The sequence below is a fragment of the Sapajus apella genome, unplaced genomic scaffold (genome assembly GCF_009761245.1).
Source record: "Sapajus apella isolate SASKATOON/1434 unplaced genomic scaffold, GSC_monkey_1.0 scaffold3, whole genome shotgun sequence".
NCBI classification, from domain to species: Eukaryota; Metazoa; Chordata; class Mammalia; order Primates; family Cebidae; genus Sapajus; species Sapajus apella.
This window is the reverse complement of record NW_022436943.1, coordinates 6,225,188-6,245,741: the sequence shown is the minus strand read 5'-3', so window position 1 is coordinate 6,245,741 and position 20,554 is coordinate 6,225,188. Positions and strand designations below refer to the sequence as shown.

Below are 20,554 nucleotides of genomic sequence, written 5' to 3'. Positions count from 1 at the left end.
GGGTAACAAGAGTGAAACTCCATCTCAAAAAAAAAAAAAAAAAGAAACTCCCATTGTCAAACATGTAGAAATATGGGATAAAAAAGAACAGAAATCATTTTATTTAGGTAGTCAAGAGAATGCTTATTTTGCCTTGTGTTAGAGGTGAATTAGCAATGGATTACTAGTCTTGATAACCAGGGGTTTTAGATTTTAATGCCCACACAGGACAGGAGATGTGATCTTAGGCTTGTGGAAGCAGGGAATTGGAATTAAGAACTCCCCCAACACACACATATGTAACTGAGGGACCCTCAAAAAGCTACACTGGCAGTGAAAGGATAGAATAGCAAAATACCACATTAGTGAAAGGGTAGAATAGTAAAATACCCAGTGGTAGAAAAAGAAGATAAGAAAGCATGTCTCTCTTTTTTGAGACGGAGTTTCACTCATGTTACCCAGGCTGGAGTGCAATGGCGCGATCTCAGCTCACCGCAACCTCCGCCTCCTGGATTCAGGCAATTCTCCTGCCTCAGCCTCCTGAGTAGCTGGGATTACAGGCACGCACCTCCATGCCCAGCTAATTTTTTGTATTTTTAGTAGAGACGGGGTTTCACCATGTTGACCAGGATGGTCTCGATCTCTTGACCTCGTGATCCACCCGCCTCGGCCTCCCAAAGTGCTGGGATTACAGGCTTGAGCCACCACGCCCGGCAGAAAGCATGTCTCTCTTACCTTCATCTCTTGGTCAAAAAAAAAATCTTCCTTCTCAATTTATAGCAATGGACCTGAATTCATGTAGGTTTATAGTTTGAAATTATACTTATCTAATATAATTTGAAATTATATTTGTCTAAGAAACCTCAAATTAAGAAATTAGCATTAAAAGTAGTTTGGGGTTGGTCTGGAATGGTTGACACAACCTCAACTCATGTTATGCAGGATTCCATAAGTAAAGTTTCAAGCAGGTAAGCTCTGAAATTTTAAAACACATAAACAGTTCAGTAAGTACATCTTGTGATAAATAGCAGAAGCAGACCTCCAGCTATTTCTGATAATAAAATTTGTGTCATTTAGGATTTGCTATATAACAGAGTGCCACAAAACTTTGTGGCTTACAAACAATAAGCATTTGTTATTCCACACCATCTTGAGAATTAGCAGAGTTGGGGTGCTGGGGAGGAATCTTTGGGTCTGAGCCAGTTCCACTGGGACTGGATAGTCTGGCATGGCCTCTGTCACAAGTCTAGGGTTGGCTAAGTGTCAGCTGGGGGGATCAAATTGCCTTGGGCCTCTGTGTCTTCATCATCTAGCAGGTTAGCTTGGGCTTGTTCACAGGGTGGTATTCATAGAATTCCCAAGAGCGGCAAGAGAGGGCAAATCTCAATGTCAAGCATGTTTTAAGTCACTGCTTATACGGTACTTACTGCTGTCCTATTGGCCAAAACAAGTCACATGGTTAAGACCAGTTCCCTCCAAGAACATGACCATAGGGAGAGGAATCATTGTGGATTTTGTAACCAGTCTGTTCCATGGATGGATACTATGAAATAAATACGTTGAAATTTATTAAAGACATAAAAGAAGACAAGAAAACATGAAAAAATGTTGAAATACTATCAAAAAAGACAAGAAAAATATGGGAAAAAAACACAAAAAGTGTTTCTAGAAATTTAAAATAGGTTTATAGAAATAAGAATAGGTTTAGTATAATGTCTTGTTACTATAACATACCTTCTATTTTATAAAAATAGTTTTCTTTAGATTACCCTTAACTATTGCTCATTAATTCTTTTTGTGAATTCTGTTTGCTATGTGGAACACTGCCTTGTGTTGTCATTAACAAAAGAAGTTGCATCTCTGTATGATTTGCCACATATTTTCAAAGACGGCAAAGGCCCAAACAATTACATACTGAACATGTACATTACTGTCATACAATTACTGTGTTTTATATCTGTTTCCTCACTATTGAGGAGAGTGGCCATATGCCATCTCTTTATTTCGATAGCCTGGCACTATCTCTAGCACGTAGAGGTGGGCACATACTGTTAAATGCAGACAGTGAATAAATAAGTGAATGTATATTAGATCAGCCCTTTGGGACCTGCGTGTAGGTTTCCTGCCTTACAAATAGCATCTGTCTGGGACTTTGAATAATGATTCAGAGTAGAGAAGTCCTACATGTTATGTCTGGAGACAAACACATGGGTAAAGACAGAGAAGGAGCAGGAAGAGAGATGGATTTGGAAGGAGTTGGGTTGTAAATATTTGCAAAAGATGGAGTTGAGAATTCACAGTATCACCACTGAGCTAGCCACCTGACTGGGCGTGGTGGCTCACACCTGTAATCCAAGCACTTTGGAGGCCAAGGCGGGCGGATCACCTGAGGTCAGGAGTTCAAGACCAGCCTGACCAACATGGTGAAACCCCGTCTTAAAAAAAATTAAAAAATAAAATTAAAAAAAAAGAACTAGCCACCTTATCTAAAATAATATATTCTTGTTTCTATCCCCTTACACTTCAGTATTTTTAATCATATTATTATCACCCAATATATATGTCTACTGCTTATTGTCTTCCCCCTGCTCCCTCTTTTTAGAAAAGTTTCTGTATTTTCAGCACAAGTACCTGGTGCATAGTTAAGTGCCCAGTTTTTTTTAATGAATCCATAAATGAAATGAAAACTGACATTGAAACTTAAATGTATAAACATTGTAAGTTGTCTGGTATTTCGGAGTTGATAAAGATCAATGATCTAAATAGTATACTTACCTTTTCAGTGTGTAAATCTTTATGATTCTTTGCAGAAGGCAAGCTCCAGTTGCAGCTGTGTTTGCAGGGAGTCCACAGTTAATGGGTGCGATTAAATTGTGCACTGGATGGATGGTGACAAGTTTGCCTCTTTACAATGATGATGATCTTCTCAAGAGAAATGAAAATGTAAGACATTTTGAATTCTGCATTTGGATCTGTTTTCCAGCACTTTGTATTTTAGCATAGTCTGCAGTATACATATGCTTCTATGTAGCTAGGAGAGTCCAAACAATTTTAGAAGAGTTAATTAACTTCCATTTTTAAAAACCTGTATAATTAATACATCCAACTAAGAGGAGACCCAAAATTAAAATATTAAGTTCTTTGTTTTATGAACAACAGTATTGATATATTTCCAGGAAAAATACTTAATTTTCCACAAAGTATCAAGGGACCAATGTGTAATATTTCACCCAGGCTGGAGTACAGTGGTGCAGTGTCAGCTCACTGCAACCTCTGCTTCCTGGGTTCAAGTGATTCTCCTACCTCAGCCTCCTGAGTAGCTAGGATTACAAGCGTGAGCCACCATGGCCAGCTAACATTCTTTTAATTCACCCAGGCTGGAGTACAGTGGCACAATCTGAGCTCACTATAACCTCCACTACCTAGGTTCAAGCAATTGTCCTGCCTCTGCCCCCGAGTAACTGGGATTACAGGCATGCACCACCACAGCCAGCTAACATTCTTTTAAAAATATTGTCCTCAATTAAATTTTTGAAAGAAGACTGTCAGTGAATGTCTTGGTACTGTACTGTTTTTCTCAGCTGAAGTTCTTTTTTTTTTTGGGACGGAGTTTTGCTCTTGTTACCCAGGCTGGAGTGCAATGGCGCAATCTCGGCTCACCGCAACCTCCGCCTCCTGGGTTCAGGCAATTCTCCTGCCTCAGCCTCCTGAGTAGCTGGGATTACAGGCACGCGCCACCATGCCCAGCTAATTTTTTGTAGTTTTAGTAGAGATGGGGTTTCACCATGTTGACCAGGATGGTCTCCATCTCTTGACCTCGTGATCCACCCGCCTCGGCCTCCCAAACTGCTGGGATTACAAGCGTGAGCCACCGCGCCCGGCCGTCAGCTGAAGTTCTAATATGGCTTTTAAAACACAAATTTATTTTTTAATAAATGGACTGTTGACTCAGTGTAACATTAGAATGATATCTAATTACAGTTTAGATAATATATTATTTTGGATGTTTGTATGGATTTAAATGGTAACTTCATACCTGAAAGCAATGATAAACCGAACCTGAGTTGCCAATATTCTGTTTTTCCATTTTAGAGAATTTCATAAAGTTTTTAAGCATATTCTAAGTTAAGGAAGAAATACAGCAGTATAGAAATTGAGAAAGCAGACTCAGGAATTAGAGTACCTGAACCCAAATGCTAGCTCTGCTGTGTGTTAGCTTTGTGACCCCGAGCAAGTTACTAAATCTGGAAATTAGTTGAGAACAATAGTTCTCACCTTCTACTTATGAGAATTAAATGAGATTATGTACAATGCCTGAAACACAGTAAAATTTTAAAGTTAGCTATTATGTTATTATTCTGTACTATTAAGTTGTAGTTACATACACATACATACCCATGGACACAGACAAGATACAAAGAAGAGTAAAAAAACAGGAACAATCAAACAATTCTGCCTACAAAAATCTAAGACGTTATCATAAAAGGCAGTCCCTTGACATGGGCTTTGAAGGATGATTAGAAACTTGTTTGGAAAATAAATGTATATTATTCCAGGCTGAAAAAGTAACATGAACCAAGGAATTTGCAGCCTTGAAACTAGAAAATAAAATGAGGCCAAATTCTGACAGACCTGGAATGTCATGCTGAAAAATTTAGAGTTATCCTTGAGGCAGTTAAGAGACATGACTTTTAGTAAGCCTGGCAGTGGAATGGTTAGATCTGCTTTGGAGAGTTAATTATGGTCATGGCAGAAGGAACAGATTGAAGCAAGCAGGGGAGAGATCAAAGATGGGGAGATCTCCCTGAGAATGATTTCCTTGAGAGACAGCAGCCATCTCTGATACAGTATTTGCTGTGCTTCCAAAAGATGGAGTTGCTTAGGCAGAATATAGAGAGCATATTCCTGAATTTTATTTTTTTTGGTTATAAAACAACAGACTCTGACTTTGTTTTCTTTTGATTGGTCTTCTTCTAATATGGAATTTCAGAATTACTTGTAATTAGGTCAGAATTCTAGTTAGGTTCTAATTAAATTTTAAACACTTTAGAGTTTTATGTAACTTGTCTATGAGAATAGTAACCACGGTTTTTCTCTGTGGTATATAGTACATAGCAGGTATGAGTAAATTTATTGTTAAACTAAAATCTAAACTGAATTTCATAAATGAGACTGTATCATTTATTATTATTATTTTTTTTTGAAAGGTCTCACATATTTATTACTGAACCCAGGCAACCAAAACCTTCTTTTTTTTTTTTTTTTTTTAACATGAATAATGGAAGCACTGTGCATTGTACTAACTAATGCCTTCATAACAGATATAGAAAGGAAACTGTTCAAACTTCTCCAGATGGTGGTGACATTTTTCAGCTTGATATGGTAACACGACTGTGACCTACAGACAGCATAAATATGTGTGCCATCGCATGTGTAATTTCTTACAGACCAAGCTTGTTTCTTCTCCAATGTCTCCTTTTGGAGTCATACCTGATTTTATTACCAGTTTTCATCCGAATCTACTGGGGAATGGGACGATTTTGCTTTTGTTTCTTGGCCAGGAATCGCTTAATCCTGAAAGTCTTGTGAGAAGACATGGCGAGAAACGGAGTAATGCACACACCACGATGGCGGAGAAAGGAAGAGAGGACTCATTTATTATTTTTTTATTTTTTGGAGACAATCTCGCTCTGTCACCCAGGCTAGAGTGCAGTGGTGCAATCTCGGCTTACTGCAACCTCAGCCTCCCAGGTTCAAACAATTCTCCCACCTCAGCCTCCCAAGTAGCCTGGACTATAAGTGCACACTGCCATGCCTGGCTAATTTTTTTTATTTTAGTAGAGATGGGGTTTCACCATATGACTGAGGCTGGTCTTGAACTCCTAAGCTCAGGCAATCCACCCGCCTCGGCCTCCCAAAGTGCTAGTATTACAGGTGTGAGCCACCACGCCTGGCTCCTTCCTTCCTTCCTTCCTTCTTTCCTTCCTTCCTTCCTTCCTTCCTTCCTTCCTTCCTTCCTTCCTTCCTTCCTTCCTTCCTTCCCTCCCTCCCTCCCTCCCTCCCCCCCTTCCTTCCTTCCCTCCCTTCCTTCCTTCCTTCCTTCCCTCTTTCTTTCTCTCTCCCCCTCTTTCTTTCTTTTCTTTTTTCTTTTCTTTAAATGGAGTCTCACTCTGGTATGGTATGGATTTAAATGGTAACTTCATATCTGCAAGCAATGATCGACTGAACCTGAGTTCCCAATATTCTGTTTTTCAATTTTCCAGAATTTCATAAAGGCTGGAGTGCAGTGGCATGATCCCTGGCTCACTGTAACCTCCATCTCTCAGGTTTAAGCAACTCTCCTCCTTCAGACTCCCAAGTAGCTGAGACTACCAGTACATGCCACCAAGCCTGGCTAATTTTTGTATTTTTAGTAGAGATGGGGTTTTGCCGTGTTGGCCAGGCTGGTCTCGAACTCCTGACCTCAAGTGATCTGCCTGCCTGGGCCTCCCAAAGTGCTGGGATTAGAGGCGTGAGCCACTGCACCTGGCCAACCATATTATTTAAATTAGATGGAATCTCTAATTCATAATATGTGGCTCATCTTTGTATAGTCCCCTAGGCCAGTGATTTAACCTGGGACAATTATCCCACCAGGGGACATTTGACAATGTCTGGAGACATTTTTGGTTGTTGCAATGTCGTAACAGGAGGAGGGGTTCTATGGGCATCTTGTGTGCAGAGACCAGGGTTGCTGATCTACATTGCAGAGAACAGCCTCCCTCCTGTCCCAACAAAGAATTATGTGGCCTAAAATGTGAATAGTGGCAAGGCTGAGAAACTGTGCTCTAGGCTATCAATAATGTTATTGCAATTGCATAGAAGTGTTTTTTTTTTTAATGCCCCAACAGTATGTTTTAGTTTCTTAACACTTAAAAATAAATAAAATTGTAAGTAACTATCAATAGATATAGACTCGATAGGATAGAACCATTCCCATTGAAACTTATTTCGTGTAGTGAAATGATGAAATGAGGGAGATACTTCCTCTTGGTGTATTAGCCTTCTGTGTGCCACAGAATGTTGAGGGTGGGTATTCCTAGCATGTCAGTGGACCTGGGAACTGAAGGTACTAGATAGGCAGCAATGGTGACAGGTAGGAAGCAGCTACTGGGTGTTCTGCAAATAGATTGGAATCTTACTCATTCTAGATTTCAAATCTTAGTATTTTCAGGCCAAATTGTGTATGATACTTGGGCCTAATATTTGAGATTTTATTATTTTTTGAAGGATAACAAGAATTGATCCAATATTAACATTTCAGAAAAACTGAAAAGCTTTATTATCTAATAAGATCCAGAGCTTATTATCTAAGAAGTTCAGCAGAATTATAGTAAAAAGCACCAAATAATCAAGACATGAGTTTTGATAAATATATATGTGAATATTTATATTTATAAAATAAATATCTTTATTTTTCATAATAGTACTGAGAACATAGTATATGCTTGATATATAGTTTCAATTTACAGAAGTTTTAAATGTCCTTTAAAATTTATTTTAATTATATTCTTTCAGATCTACCAAATCTATTCAAAGCGATCTGCTGAGGATATTTATAAAATACTGACATCTTACAAAGCTAATTACCTAATTGTAGAGGATGCTATCTGCAATGAGGTGGGAACCATGAGAGGCTGTAGGGTTAAAGATTTATTAGACATTGCAAATGGCCACGTAAGTAACCATTTGGAAAATTTTTTTTTTTAGAAAAATGACTTTATTTAAACTTGTAATCTTTAAACTGTATTTTTGGAACTTAACTAGGAATATAATTGAATTATGTAATAATGAGGAGAGCTTATTAAAAGTAGTTTGAAGTATTTTTTCAGCATACAAAAGAAAAGCTGGGCATTTTTGCAAAAAAAAAAATAATAATATAATAATAATATCAATACCTGAATTCCTTATTCATTGCTTGTACTTATGCAAGATTCAACATTCATAAAAGATGGCATAATTCGATTTGATGATGATTTTATTTTATTATAATAATCTAAAAAGCAACTGGTTATCTTGTTATATTCTTATGTGTGGAATTTTTTTTGTAATTTGATTCATGTCTATCTAGAAAAATTGCATACTAAATTAACACAGACCCTATTATCCACAAAAATCATGGGTCTTAAGAGCCATGTTAGTTGTTAGGACTTAGCTGTATCTTAATTTCTGCATTGATTTCAGCTATTTTACCAAGCTGTCTTTTCCACAAGTAGACTGAAGAGTGATGTACGTGTGTGTGTGTGTGTGTGTGTGTGTGTGTGTGTGTGTGTGTGTATTCCCTCTCCCCCGGCCATGGCCTTATAGTGAAGGCAGTTTGTGTATCTGAGACTTAGTGTTGGCTGGAATGAATTCTTGACTCCTGAGAAAGCTGGGGGTGAGGGATCATAGGAAAAATTTAGTAAGTCATTGTAAGTGGTAATGTATATACTATTCAGGTTGCAGCCAAGATTTTTTCTGTCTTTTCCTAAATAATCATAGCTGTTTACCTTATCCAAGGTCAGTTTGGAGGTAAGAAATTAGATTTTGTGATTTCCACCTTTCTTTTCTTCATGATCCCTTAATGTTGTAATATAAACTTATTCTGTTTTATGCTGCATGCATTTTGAATTTCACAGTTGGTACTTAGTGGCTGTGATCTTTGGTTTATTGTTGACAAAATGGAATTGTGTGAAGCCTTGGTACAGTTTCAGTAATTGCTACTATATTGCTATCTGCTGTCTGGAGCCTTTCTGTTCTGCCCTGGCTACCCACCTTTCTGCTCTGTTTTGAGGATCAGCTTACTTCTCCTTTCACGTCATGCCTGGCATGGACTTAAGCTAATCTATCCTTTTAAAGTTGGCTATCTGGCATCTTTCATAGGCATTAAAATATTACCTTTTTTTTTTTTTTTTTTTTTGAGACGGAGTTTCGCTCTTGTTACCCAGGCTGGAGTGCAATGGCGCGATCTCGGCTCACCGCAACCTCCGTCTCCTGGGTTCAGGCAATTCTCCTGCCTCAGCCTCCTGAGTAGCTGGGATTACAGGCACGTGCCACCATGCCCAGCTAATTTTTTGTATTTTTAGTAGAGACGGGGTTTCACCATGTTGACCAGGATGGTCTCGATCTCTTGACCTTGTGATCCACCCGCCTCGGCCTCCCAAAGCGCTGGGATTACAGGCTTGAGCCACCGCGCCCGGCCGATGTTTTGTATTTTTAATAGAGACGGGGTGTCACCATGTTGACCAGGATGGTCTCGATCTGTTGACCTCGTGATCCACCCGCCTCGGCCTCCCAAAGTGCTGGGATTACAGGCTTGAGCCACTGCGCCCGGCTCCTAATTTTTTTTTTAATAAAAACTCCTTCAAGCTAACTAAGCTATCTTAGTGAACGTCATTCGGTAAAAGTGTAAAGGTCTGCAATAAGTCACAAAAGTTTCCTTGCTTACTCAATAATTGTGAGTCAATTCTACACAAGACAGGAGTTTGAATATATTTGGGAATATAATATGTCCATTTCTCAGCCTTGGTAGGTTTCATGTTAAGATTCTTCACAGCAATAATAATGGATTATGGAAACGTGTTCTAAATTTTAGGATTAAATATTTTAAAATAAATCTTTTAAAAAACATTATATACTGATTTCTCAATGTCAATGGGAAGTTCAGAAGTATAGTGGGCATGGTGACTCACTTATGAAGAGGCTTCTGTTTGCTAACAGTGAGATGTTGTATATACAATGTTTATCAGTAATGTGTTTTTTCATATAAATACAGTAATTTGTACATTGATTGCATTTCTGCTATAAGTTTAATAAGCTTTTTAATATTATGTTTTATATCTTTTAATAGATGGTTTGTGAAGAAGGTGACAAGCTAACCTACTCAAAATATGGGCGATTTTGTCATGAGGTCAAAATTAACTATTCTCCATATGTGAATTATTTCACTAGAGTATACTGGAATAGATCCTACTTTGTATATAAAATCAACACTGTGATATCCTTCCAGTCTTGAAAAATAACAGAGCCTTCATTTCAAAGACTACCTGAAGTAAAATGCAGTTTTCTTCTACCTAGTGGTGTCTTTTGCAGATCAGAGTATGGACATTTGAAATATTGCTGCTTCTTTCCCCATTCTGCTGTTAACTGGATCCAGAGTTCTATGGGAAATAGAAGATGAAGCATTACTGTCCTTTGATTAAATGTGGTATCTACCACTCTGCAATATTCCAAAGAGGCGTCTTCCTTACTGTTACATGCTCTTTAACACTTTTACTGATTGCAACATTTCCCCCATAAAATCTTCGTTCTATTATAATATTGATCTTGAATTTGAATATATTCAAGGTCAGAATAGATTTCTCAAACATAACATTTAATAAATACTTAATGTGATATAATTATTTAGGAGGAAGGAATTATTCCTACCTTCAAGCAAGTTTCTGAAGGTGTTTTATGATGTATAACAACTGAAGTTTTATAATAGAACTAATTTAAATGTTAGCTGAAGATATGTGGCATTTAAATTAAAATAGAAATTATATAAAGGAAAGTGATTTTCAAGGATATACATAAAGATATATCTAGAATTTTCATGATACTGTTCTCATCATCTGCTGCTTATATAAGTGAGCACTTTCTTAGTAATACATAATGCATGATGTTATTGCATTTTTAAATGATAGTAAGTGATTAGTTTTCTCACTTATGCCTATTAATTTGATATCAATTTAATCATGATAAAACAATAACAGTTACCTATATTTTTTTAAATGGACATTTAAAAGAATGTTGTTCAGGTTTTTTTAAAAAAAATACTGATATGGGGTATACAGTCTGTTCACATGTTTTCTACTGAAGTACTAAGTAAAACATTAAATCCTTGTCAGAATAAAAATATGTGTTCTGAAGTGAGCAACAATTTCTGGAGATACATGCAGTTGCTATTAAACATGCTTCTGCATACAGATGTATTATAAAACACAAGCAATGTTATTTATGAAACTGTAATGCAGTCTTCAACATCAAGAAAAAAATAATTATAATTTACAACACAGTTTCACAGTCTAAATGCTACGTTCCTTTAAGTATTTTCATATTTTTAATAATTTATTAAGATAAACTTTTTAAAAAGTTAATTTGTCCTTATGACGAGATTCAGGATAGATGTAGCCTATAGATGTGTCATTTTAATAAGGTGGGATACATGTTAGTTTTTTCTTTTACTCCTGTTCAGTGAACAGATTTTCATAATTCTCACTTATTAGAGTGCTGCAAAACTTGCATTTTTAGTACTCTAAATTACTACATTAGAAGGGAGCATTTCCCATTGTCTTTATTTTCTGTTATGTTGTAAAAGTACACTACATTAGAGGGGAGCATTTTTCCATTGTCTTTATTTTCTGTTATACGTATGTTGTAAAAGTACATGCATTCTTAGACTCTCAGATGCTTTGCTATTTTAGAGCTTAAGAATTGTTTGATGATGATGTCATATATCTGATAGATTAGTTTCAGTGGTTCTCATTTCACTCTTATACTTAATTTTTTTTCTTTTTTTTTTTAACCTAATTTTTAACTATATTAAGATAGTTGTAGGTAGTGTACTTCAGGTTGACTGTGTACATCTGAGTAGTGAGTCACTAGTATTTTGCTTCAAGACTTCTGAAAATATTACCATAGTTACCTAAGCACACAGTGAATAGTTACATGGTAGTACTTGTGATTAAAGCATGTAAAATAAAGTAATTTAAAAGTCATCTTCCATGTTTTGAAGGGGAAATAGAACCCCCTACTTTTTATGTAGTATGAAGTATTTACTTGAATTTTTATTGATTTATATCATGATCACCTGTGCTGAATTAGGTTTGCTGCTTGTGTTTTGTTTGACATATTAGTAAGTTGCTTTTGCTTCTTTCTGTCAACTTATTTCTTAAATAAAATTGATCTGGAAAAATTGTTAATGGGATGTTTTAAATAATGAATTTTTCATCTAGCATCATTTGAAAAGGAAAAGTAAGCTTTATTATGGAAATGACAATATTGAATATGACAGATGAGTTTATTGCTTCTGTGATTTTTTTTTTTTTTTTTTGAGACAGAGTCTCTCTCTGTCACCAGGTTAGAGTGCAGTGGCATGATCTCAGCTCACTGCAACCTCCACAACCTCTACCTCCCAGGTTCAAACAATTCTCCTGCCCCAGCCTCCCAAGTAGCTGGGACTACATGTGCCCGCCACCACGCCTGGCTAATTTTTGCATTTTTAGTAGAGACGGGGTTTCACCACGTTGGCCAGTATGGTCTCCATCTCCTAACCTTGTGATCCACTCACCTTGGCCTCCCAAAGTGCTAGGATTACAAGCGTGAGTCACCACACCCGGCCTATTTGCTTCTGTTTTAACTGCAGTTAAAACAATAGTACTAGACAACTTTAAGTGGGAAGCATTTAATTTATTTCTTCACTTACTTGTAGAGTGAACAAATAAATGATTCACAATTCTACAAGTAATTCCACTTCGGTAACTTAACAGTTCTTAGGTTTGACAATTAAGATCAACTATGAGAGGAAAAGAGTTTATGGATTTTGGGTGGAAGGAATTTCTTGAAGAAATAAAAAAATGTTCTTTGCCCTTGGTATTGCAAACCCACTGATATAAGTGCCTGAATTTATTTCTAAGTTTACTTTTTATTTTCAAAAAATTATATGTTTCCTCATTTTCCATAAGAAAATTTTAGTAATGTTTTCTCATCAATAAGCACAGAAAAGTAATGAGCAAATCTTAATTAAAAGTAGCAGTGAGATTTCTAGCCTCCTAAATTAATTTAGCCTCCCAAATGCCGTACAAACAATCTAACATCAAATTTACCTTGAATAAGATATATGATATTGATTCTGAGCTGCTTTGTATTTTTTCTAACTTTGGCATCTGTACCTTGGTGCTTTCTGTTAGACTGGTAGACTTTAGAACCTAAGGAGTATGCGTTGTACTTCAACGCTAACTTTTTTCTTTATTACTTTCTGTGTATATAGACAGCATTTTTTTGGTAGAACATTAACCCAGATTGCTAATAGCTTCATGTTATGGCATTCTTCTACACAGTCCAGATTGATTTAAGGAAAAGCAGAAATGGAAGTCCAAGTGTGTTATAAATTGAGACTGAAAAACATGCTTTAAAAAACATAGATTTAATTTCTTGAGGAGCACTGTGAATAGCCATTGTATTGTTTTGTGTCTCAGAAATCAGTTGTTTTGAGCTCCTATTTTTGAACTGTTAAAAAATTTTTATGCTTTCTGTGGATAAAAGTAGTGCCTCTCTTTATACAACTGACGGTTTTTAAAAATATGTAAGTTGGGTTTTTTTGGTAAATTTATTTTAAATGCTTTAATATTTAAAGGGTATATGTTATTAATTAATCTGTATATTTAAAAACTTTTTGTAAAGCCAATAACTACTTCCTGATTTACATCTCAGTATATTCTCCTTTCATTTGCCCAATTTAAAAAATATGTAGTCTCTATTGTTGCTATTTACTAATCGTTTTAGATGCCAATGTGTATCAAAATTATAGGTACAAAGAGTTGCAAGTAAAATTCAGCAATGTCCTATTTCTTTTTTAATGTGTAGGATGAACACTTTAAATAAACTTAGGTGTGAAAATTGTAAAGGAATATATATGACAACTATTTTCTGTACATTAACGTCTGAACATTATACTTGTTTGTCATAATAAAAGACATTTTGGAACCAAATTTGCTGAGTTTAGCATAAAAGGATCTTTGAATTATTTCTAAGTTTCCTAAAACATGCAACATCTTAATCTTGGCATATCTAATCCTATGTGTTGTTCTGTAAGAGGTACACTGGACTTCTAACCACTACCTGTATTTAGTAGAATAATGGTACCACAAAGGAACAAGAATTCCAAACTTATAGTTTGAAATGTCTCATAAACAACCGTTTCATGTTTTTTGTTTGTTTGTTTGTTTTTTGTTTTAAAGATGGTTTCACCGTGTTGGTCAGGCTGGTCTTGAACTCCTGACCTCAGGTGATCCACCTGCCTTGGCCTCCAAAGTGCTTGGATTACAGGCGTGAGCCACCACACCCGGCCTTTAACCCTTTCATGTTTTAAGTGAGTGGCTTTGTATAGCTATTTAATACCGATGAGTACAGTTAGCTTTATATATACTATCCTCTGAGTCTTACCTATGACAGTGTGTATTTAGATTAAATATGTTCCTCCTGTAACTAAAGTTGCATCTTTGTAAAGGATGAAAGTTCATTTCAGCAGAGACAAATTCTTTAAAAGATTTGGGTTATAAACTAACACTTTAAATTTTGTAATAATCAGTATACTTTTATCAAGAATGAAACTATTTCATGCTTAATTACCCTCTTTGTTTCTATAATAAACTATTTTCAGAATTTTAAGTTTTATTTATACATGAACTTTTTTGGTGACACCTTTACTGAGATATAATTCATATACCATAGAGTTCACCCACTTAAAATGTATAATTCAGCCAGGTGTGGTGGCGCATGCCTGTAATCCCAACACTTTGGGAGGCTAAAGTGGACAGATTGCTTGAGCCCAGGAGTTGAAACCAGCCTGGGGAACACGGAGAAACTCCATCTCTACAAAAAATCTGAACATGGTGGCACACACCTGTAGTCCCAGCTATGTGGGAGGTTGAGGCAGGAGGATCACTTGAGTCAGGGAGGTGGAGGTTGCAGTGAACTGTGATCACATCACTACACTCCAGCTTGGATGACAGAGGGAGACCCTGTCTCAAAAACTAAATAAATAGAAATACAATTCAAAAATGTTAAGACATTTTTATTACTCAAACCTCATATCCTTCTGGCTGTCAACCCCAACCACTCTGTCCTCCCCAGCCCTAGGCAACCACTACTAATCTACTTTCTGTCTCTATATTTGGACATTTCATATAAATTGAATCATACAATATGCTTCTTTCACCTGGCATGTTTTTAAGGTTTATCCATGTTCCATGTATCATTCATTCCCCTTTAATGCCAGATAATATTCCATTGTCTGTATATACCACATTTTATTTATCCATTCATTAGTTGATAGACACTTGTGTTCTACTTTTTAGTTATTATGAATAATCTGATAGGATTATCTGTATACAAGTTTTTGTGGGGGCATATGTTTGTTTCTCTTCGGTGTATATCTAGGAGTTAAATTGCTGGGTCATATGGTAACTGTGGTTAACTTTAACTACCAGACTAGTTTCCATGGTGGCTGCACTGTTTTACAATTCCTCTCAACAAGGAATGAGGATTCTGATTTCTCCACATCCTTGCCAATAGTTATTATTTTCTTGATTATAGCTATCCCAGTGAATGCAGCTGTTTCTCACTATAGTTTTAATTTGCATTTCCATCATAGCTAATTATGTTGAGCACCTTTTCATGTACTTATTGGCCATCTGTATATCTTCTTTGGAGCAATGTCTATTCATATTCCTTGCCCATTTTTAAGTTGGGTTGTGTTTTTATTGAGATGTTAAGTGTAAGATCAAATATATGATGTGGAAATACTTCCTTCCATTCAGTGGTTCTCTTAACTTTTTCGATAGTGTCCTTGAAGCACAAATGCTTTTAGTCTTGGTTGCATTATTTAATTCATTCACTTTTTTTTTTTTTTTTTTTTTTGAGACAGGGTGTTGCTCTGTCACCAGGCTGGAGTGCAGGCACAATCGCAGCTAACTGCAGTCTCCACCTCCCAGGCACTTCATTCACACTTAATGTTTTTGATGTAGTTGGCTTTACACTTCCTATTTTACTTTTTTTCTAATTTTTTTTTTTTTTTAGTGGTTACTCTAGGGCTTATCATATAATTTTTTTGTTTGTTTGCTTGAGATGGGATATTGCTCTGTTGCCCAGGCTGGAGTGCAGTGGCGTGATCACGGCTCACTTGCAGCTCTCACCTCCCAGGCTTAATCCAATCCATCCTCCTTCCTCAGCCTCCCAGGTAGCTGGGATTACAGGAAGGCACCACCATACCCACCTAATTTTTGTATTTTTTGTAGAGATGGGGTTTCTCCATGCTGCCCAGGCTGGTCTCAAATTCCTGGACTCCAGTGATCTGCCTGCTTCTGCCTCCCAGAGTGCTAGAATTACAAGTGTGAGCCACTGTACCCAGCTATCATACTAAGCAGATTTATACTAACTTAATTCCGGTGAAATAAAGAAGCATTAGTCCTAAAAAGCTCTATTCCCTCTTCCCTCTTTGATACTATTATTTTACACATATTACATGTATATGTTATAAACCCTACAATAAATATACTTATTACTTTAGATAATTTTACGTCTTGAAAGAACAAAAGAAAAGTATATAGTATTTATATAGTCTATATAAACTATAAAATTGTATGTAGTTACCATGTTTGGTTCTTTTTATTCCCATGGATTCAAGATACAATCTGGTGTCATTGTCTTACTCCAGTACAGCTTTGCTTTCAACTTATCTCCTTTGTGCTGTTATGTCAAATATGTATTATATGTATCTATAAGTTCAACAATGTAATTTTTTTTTTTTTTTTTTTTTTTCTTTTTGAGACGGAGTTTCACTCATGTTACCCAGGCTGGAGTGCAATGGCGCGATCTTGGCTCACCGCAACCTCCGCCTCCTGGGTTCAGGCAATTCTCCTGCCTCAGCCTCCTGAGTAGCTGGGATTACAGGCACGTGCCACCATGCCCAGCTAATTTTTTGTAGTTTTAGTAGAGACGGGGTTTCACCATGTTGACCAGGATGGTCTCGATCTCTTGACCTTGTGATCAAGGCCTCCCAAAGTGCTGGGATTACAGGCTTGAGCCACCGCACCCGGCCTAACAACGTAATTATATACAGATTATTTAGGTTATTTTTAAAAATCAGAGAAGAAATATGTGTCTATATTATCTTTTATAATTAAATAATTTTACCAATACTCTTTGTTTTTTTCAATGAATTCTAATCATTGTCTGGGATCACTTGTTTTCAGCCACAAGAACTTCTTTTAGTAATTTTTTTTCTCTTTATTTATTTATTTATTTTCTTTTAGTAATTTTTAAAAGGTGAATCTGTTAGCAATGAATTTCCTCCATGTTTCTTTTTTTGGGAATGTCTTTATTTTGTCTTTTTAAAAAGATCAGTTTTAGGTTTACAGAAAAATTGAGCAAAACATACAGAAAATTTCCATACACTCCTCCTCTCCTCCCCCTATACACACACAGTTTCCTCTAGCTCAACACCTTGCATTGGTGTGGCACATTTGTTACAATTCAGGCAAATTGATCAACGAAAGACCGTAGTTACATACAGTTCACTCTTTGTGGTGTACTGTTCTGTGAGTTTTGACAAATGCAAAATGGCACATGTCCGCCATCACAGCATCAGAGACTAAGCAGTTTTACTGCCCTACAAATCCTGTGTGCTCTCCTTATTCATCTCTCCCTCCTTTCCCCGGAATCCCTGGCAACCACTGACCTTTTTATTGTCTCTGTGGTTTTGCCTTTTCAGAATGTCAGCTGTTAGGAATCATGCAGTATGCAGCCTTTTCAGATTGGCTTCTTTCACTAGCAATGTGCATTTCAGTCTCCTTCATGTATTTTCCTGGCTTGTTGGCTCATTTCTTGTTACTGCTGAATAACATTCCATTGTATGGGTATGTGGGTGTTTATTTATTCAGGAACATCATGGTTGCTTCCAAGTTCAGCAACTGTGAATAAAGCTGCCATAAATACATGCAAGGTTTTTGTGGACGTAAGTTTTCTACCCATTTGGGTAACTACCAAGCAGTGCAATTGCCGGGTGGTATGGTAGTAAGTTTAGTTTCATAAGAAACTGCCAAGCTCTCTTCCAAAATGGCTGCACCATCTTGCATTCCTGCCAGCAATGACTGAAAGTTCTGTTGCTTCATATCCTTGTCAGCATTTGGTGATGTCGCTTTTGGATTTTAGACATTCTAATGTGTGTAGTGATATCTCATTGTGACTTTAATTGACAATTGCCTAATGACATGATGTTGAGTATATTTTTGTATGCTTATTTCCTCTGTATAGCTTCCTTGGTGAGGTATCTATTTTGTTGTTTTCTTATTGTCGAGTTTTACAAGTTCTTTATATATTTTGGATATAAAGTCCTTTATCAGATATGTGTTTTATAAGTATTCTTTCCCAATTTGTTGCTGTTTTGTTTGTTTTTTAAAGAGACAGGGTCTCCCTTTCTTTAGGTCTCACTCAGAGGCACTGATATTTGCCTACTTGTTTCTGATTTTATGGGGGCAGATGCAAATGAATTTTGCAACAGAAAGTTTGGGGGCACAGCTACACATACAAATGGAGCGAGGCATCCCTGTCCCAGTTCTGCTGGGCTCTGCCTCTGCCTGAGGGGTTAGAAACTCTCAGCTTGGGTGGGCCATCATTGCGACCCTCTCCCAGCCTCTCCTGGCTGAGTGGTCTTCTCCAAGACCAACTCTATTGTACCTAGAACTGCAGGGGCAATGGGGTTTGCAGGAAGCAAATATAGGATTCCCTTAAATTAGCATTCTTAAAGTTTTATGAACCTTGGCTGTGCCCCCTTCCATGGGTGAGGAAAATATATTACTTTTTCTCCCCTACATTTCTTGTCATTGATGCCTTGTCTATCTCTCTCCTGACCAGCCTGCGGGCTGAGTTGGCTTTCAGGTAGTGCAGGGGTCTCCCCACAGCCCTGTAGCCACAGACTTCAGACCTGTCACCAAAGGAGTGTCTTGAGGCCAGGTACAGTGGCTTGTGCCTGTAATCCCAGAACTTTGGGAGGCTAAGACAGGTGGATCATTTGAGGTCAGGAGTTGGAGACCAGCCTGGGCAACATATCAAAACCTCGTCTCTACTAAAAATACAAAAATTAGCCGGGCATGGTGCCACACATCTGTAATCTCAGCTACTCGGGAGGCTGAGGCAGGAGAATTACTTGAACCCAGGAGGCGGAGGTTGCAGTGAGCGGAGATCATGCCACTGCACTCCAGCCTGGGCAACAGAGTAAGACTTCATCTCAAAAAAATAAATAGATAAATAAAAAATAAAAGAAGAAGTGCCTTGCTACAAAACACAGCTCTTGAACAAAAACATTCCACCCAGGGCCCTCATTTTGTCTGACACCTAAGGCTACCCTGAAGGCTAATGCTTCTCAAGGATGGTGCGGGGAGGAAACTAGGGCACCAAGGTGGAGGGAGGGAGCCCAAGGCATGGGTCCTTGGAGCTTCTTTGGCACTGAGAGTGGTGCAGAGGGTGGGCTCTGGCGACACTGGGCTGCGGGGCATCCAGGGACTGCCTGCTGGCCATCTGAAGTGGGTCTTGGGTAGGTATGGGCACTTAAACTCTTCTAGAGCAAAGGTGCCAAGAAGTGGCAAATGTCCTGTCTTCCAAACACTTGGCCCTGCCTGTCGGTTTCAGAGTTGGAAAGCATGGAACATGAAGAAAGATGTGTTGGGAGCTGAGAACTGATTTATAAAAGAACTACTGCTGCTAGAGCAAAACAAAAAGTTCTGCTCTCTCATGAAAAATGACTCCGAAGACTGGAATCGAGAAATGTATGAATGCCAAGGCCACACCCATGGCCAGGCACACGCGTCAAAGGCTGGAAGATCTTTTTCAGGACAACAGCAAAGTCTGAGGGAAAAGTGTTTTTCCTTATTCACTGTGCACCTGCTGTGTCCCTAGATGCCGGGACACTGGGGAGTGAAAGACTGCAAGTAACTGGGTTCGGAGCTCACGATCTAAGGGGAGGTGACAGGGAAGGGGAACACAGGACCAATGATACAAATAAAAATGTGAGTAAAAACCATCATTAACCTATTTATGCTGGAGGTTGCAACTTTTTTAATTTTCGCAATCAGACGTTGGCAATGACATTGAGCAGTAGGATATAAATAACTCCCACATGCTTAGCATTCCAATAATGGATCGCTAGGCATAAATGTGTTAATGTAATGGAGTAAATGCAGGATTCTATGTAAGTGTAATAAGGGGACGTGACTGGCTGGGTGCAATGGCTCATCCCTGTAAACCCAGCACTTCGGGAGGCCAAGGTGGGTGGACCACCTGAGGTCAGGGGTTCAAGAACAGCCTGGCTAACAAAGCGAAAGTGTCTCTACTAAAAATACAAAAATTAGCCAGGCGTGTTGGCAGGCACAGGAGAATTGCTTGAACCAGGGAGGCAGTGAGCCAAGATCACACCACTACACTCTATTCTGGCTGACAGAGTGAGACTCCATCTCAAAAAAAAAAAAGGTTGAGGGTGGAGGGGATATGACTTTGGACTTCGGGATAAGAAAGAGTCCCTGAAGAAGGAGCTCTGGGGCTGAGATCTGAAGGATGAGTAGGAGTTTCTGAGAAGGGAGCTTTCTCTATTTCTGGTGCATTTTTTGCTGCTCTGGCCTTTAAAATACAGTTGCCATCTGCAGCCGAACAGCACGTTGACTTACGGCTGATGCTGGTGTTTGTAAATGATCATGACGTTTCTGGTGTGGGAAAGAGGGGTTGTGGTGCCACTGCACTCTCT

General features: G+C 37.8%; 1 protein-coding gene across 2 annotated transcripts in view; it reads left to right on the top strand.

The window, feature by feature from the left end:
• The window catches only part of DPY19L4 (dpy-19 like 4), a 73,962-nt gene extending 62,002 nt beyond the window's left edge, over nt 1–11,960 (top strand). For both annotated transcript variants that reach the window (XM_032248827.1, XM_032248836.1), the window contains 3 exons: nt 2,790–2,922; nt 7,537–7,695; nt 9,848–11,960. In XM_032248827.1, coding sequence (XP_032104718.1) covers nt 2,790–2,922; nt 7,537–7,695; nt 9,848–10,012 — 457 coding nt within the window. In that variant the 3' untranslated portion in view covers nt 10,013–11,960. The remainder of the gene's footprint in view (nt 1–2,789; nt 2,923–7,536; nt 7,696–9,847) is intronic.
• Nucleotides 11,961–20,554: the final 8,594 nt, after the last annotated feature.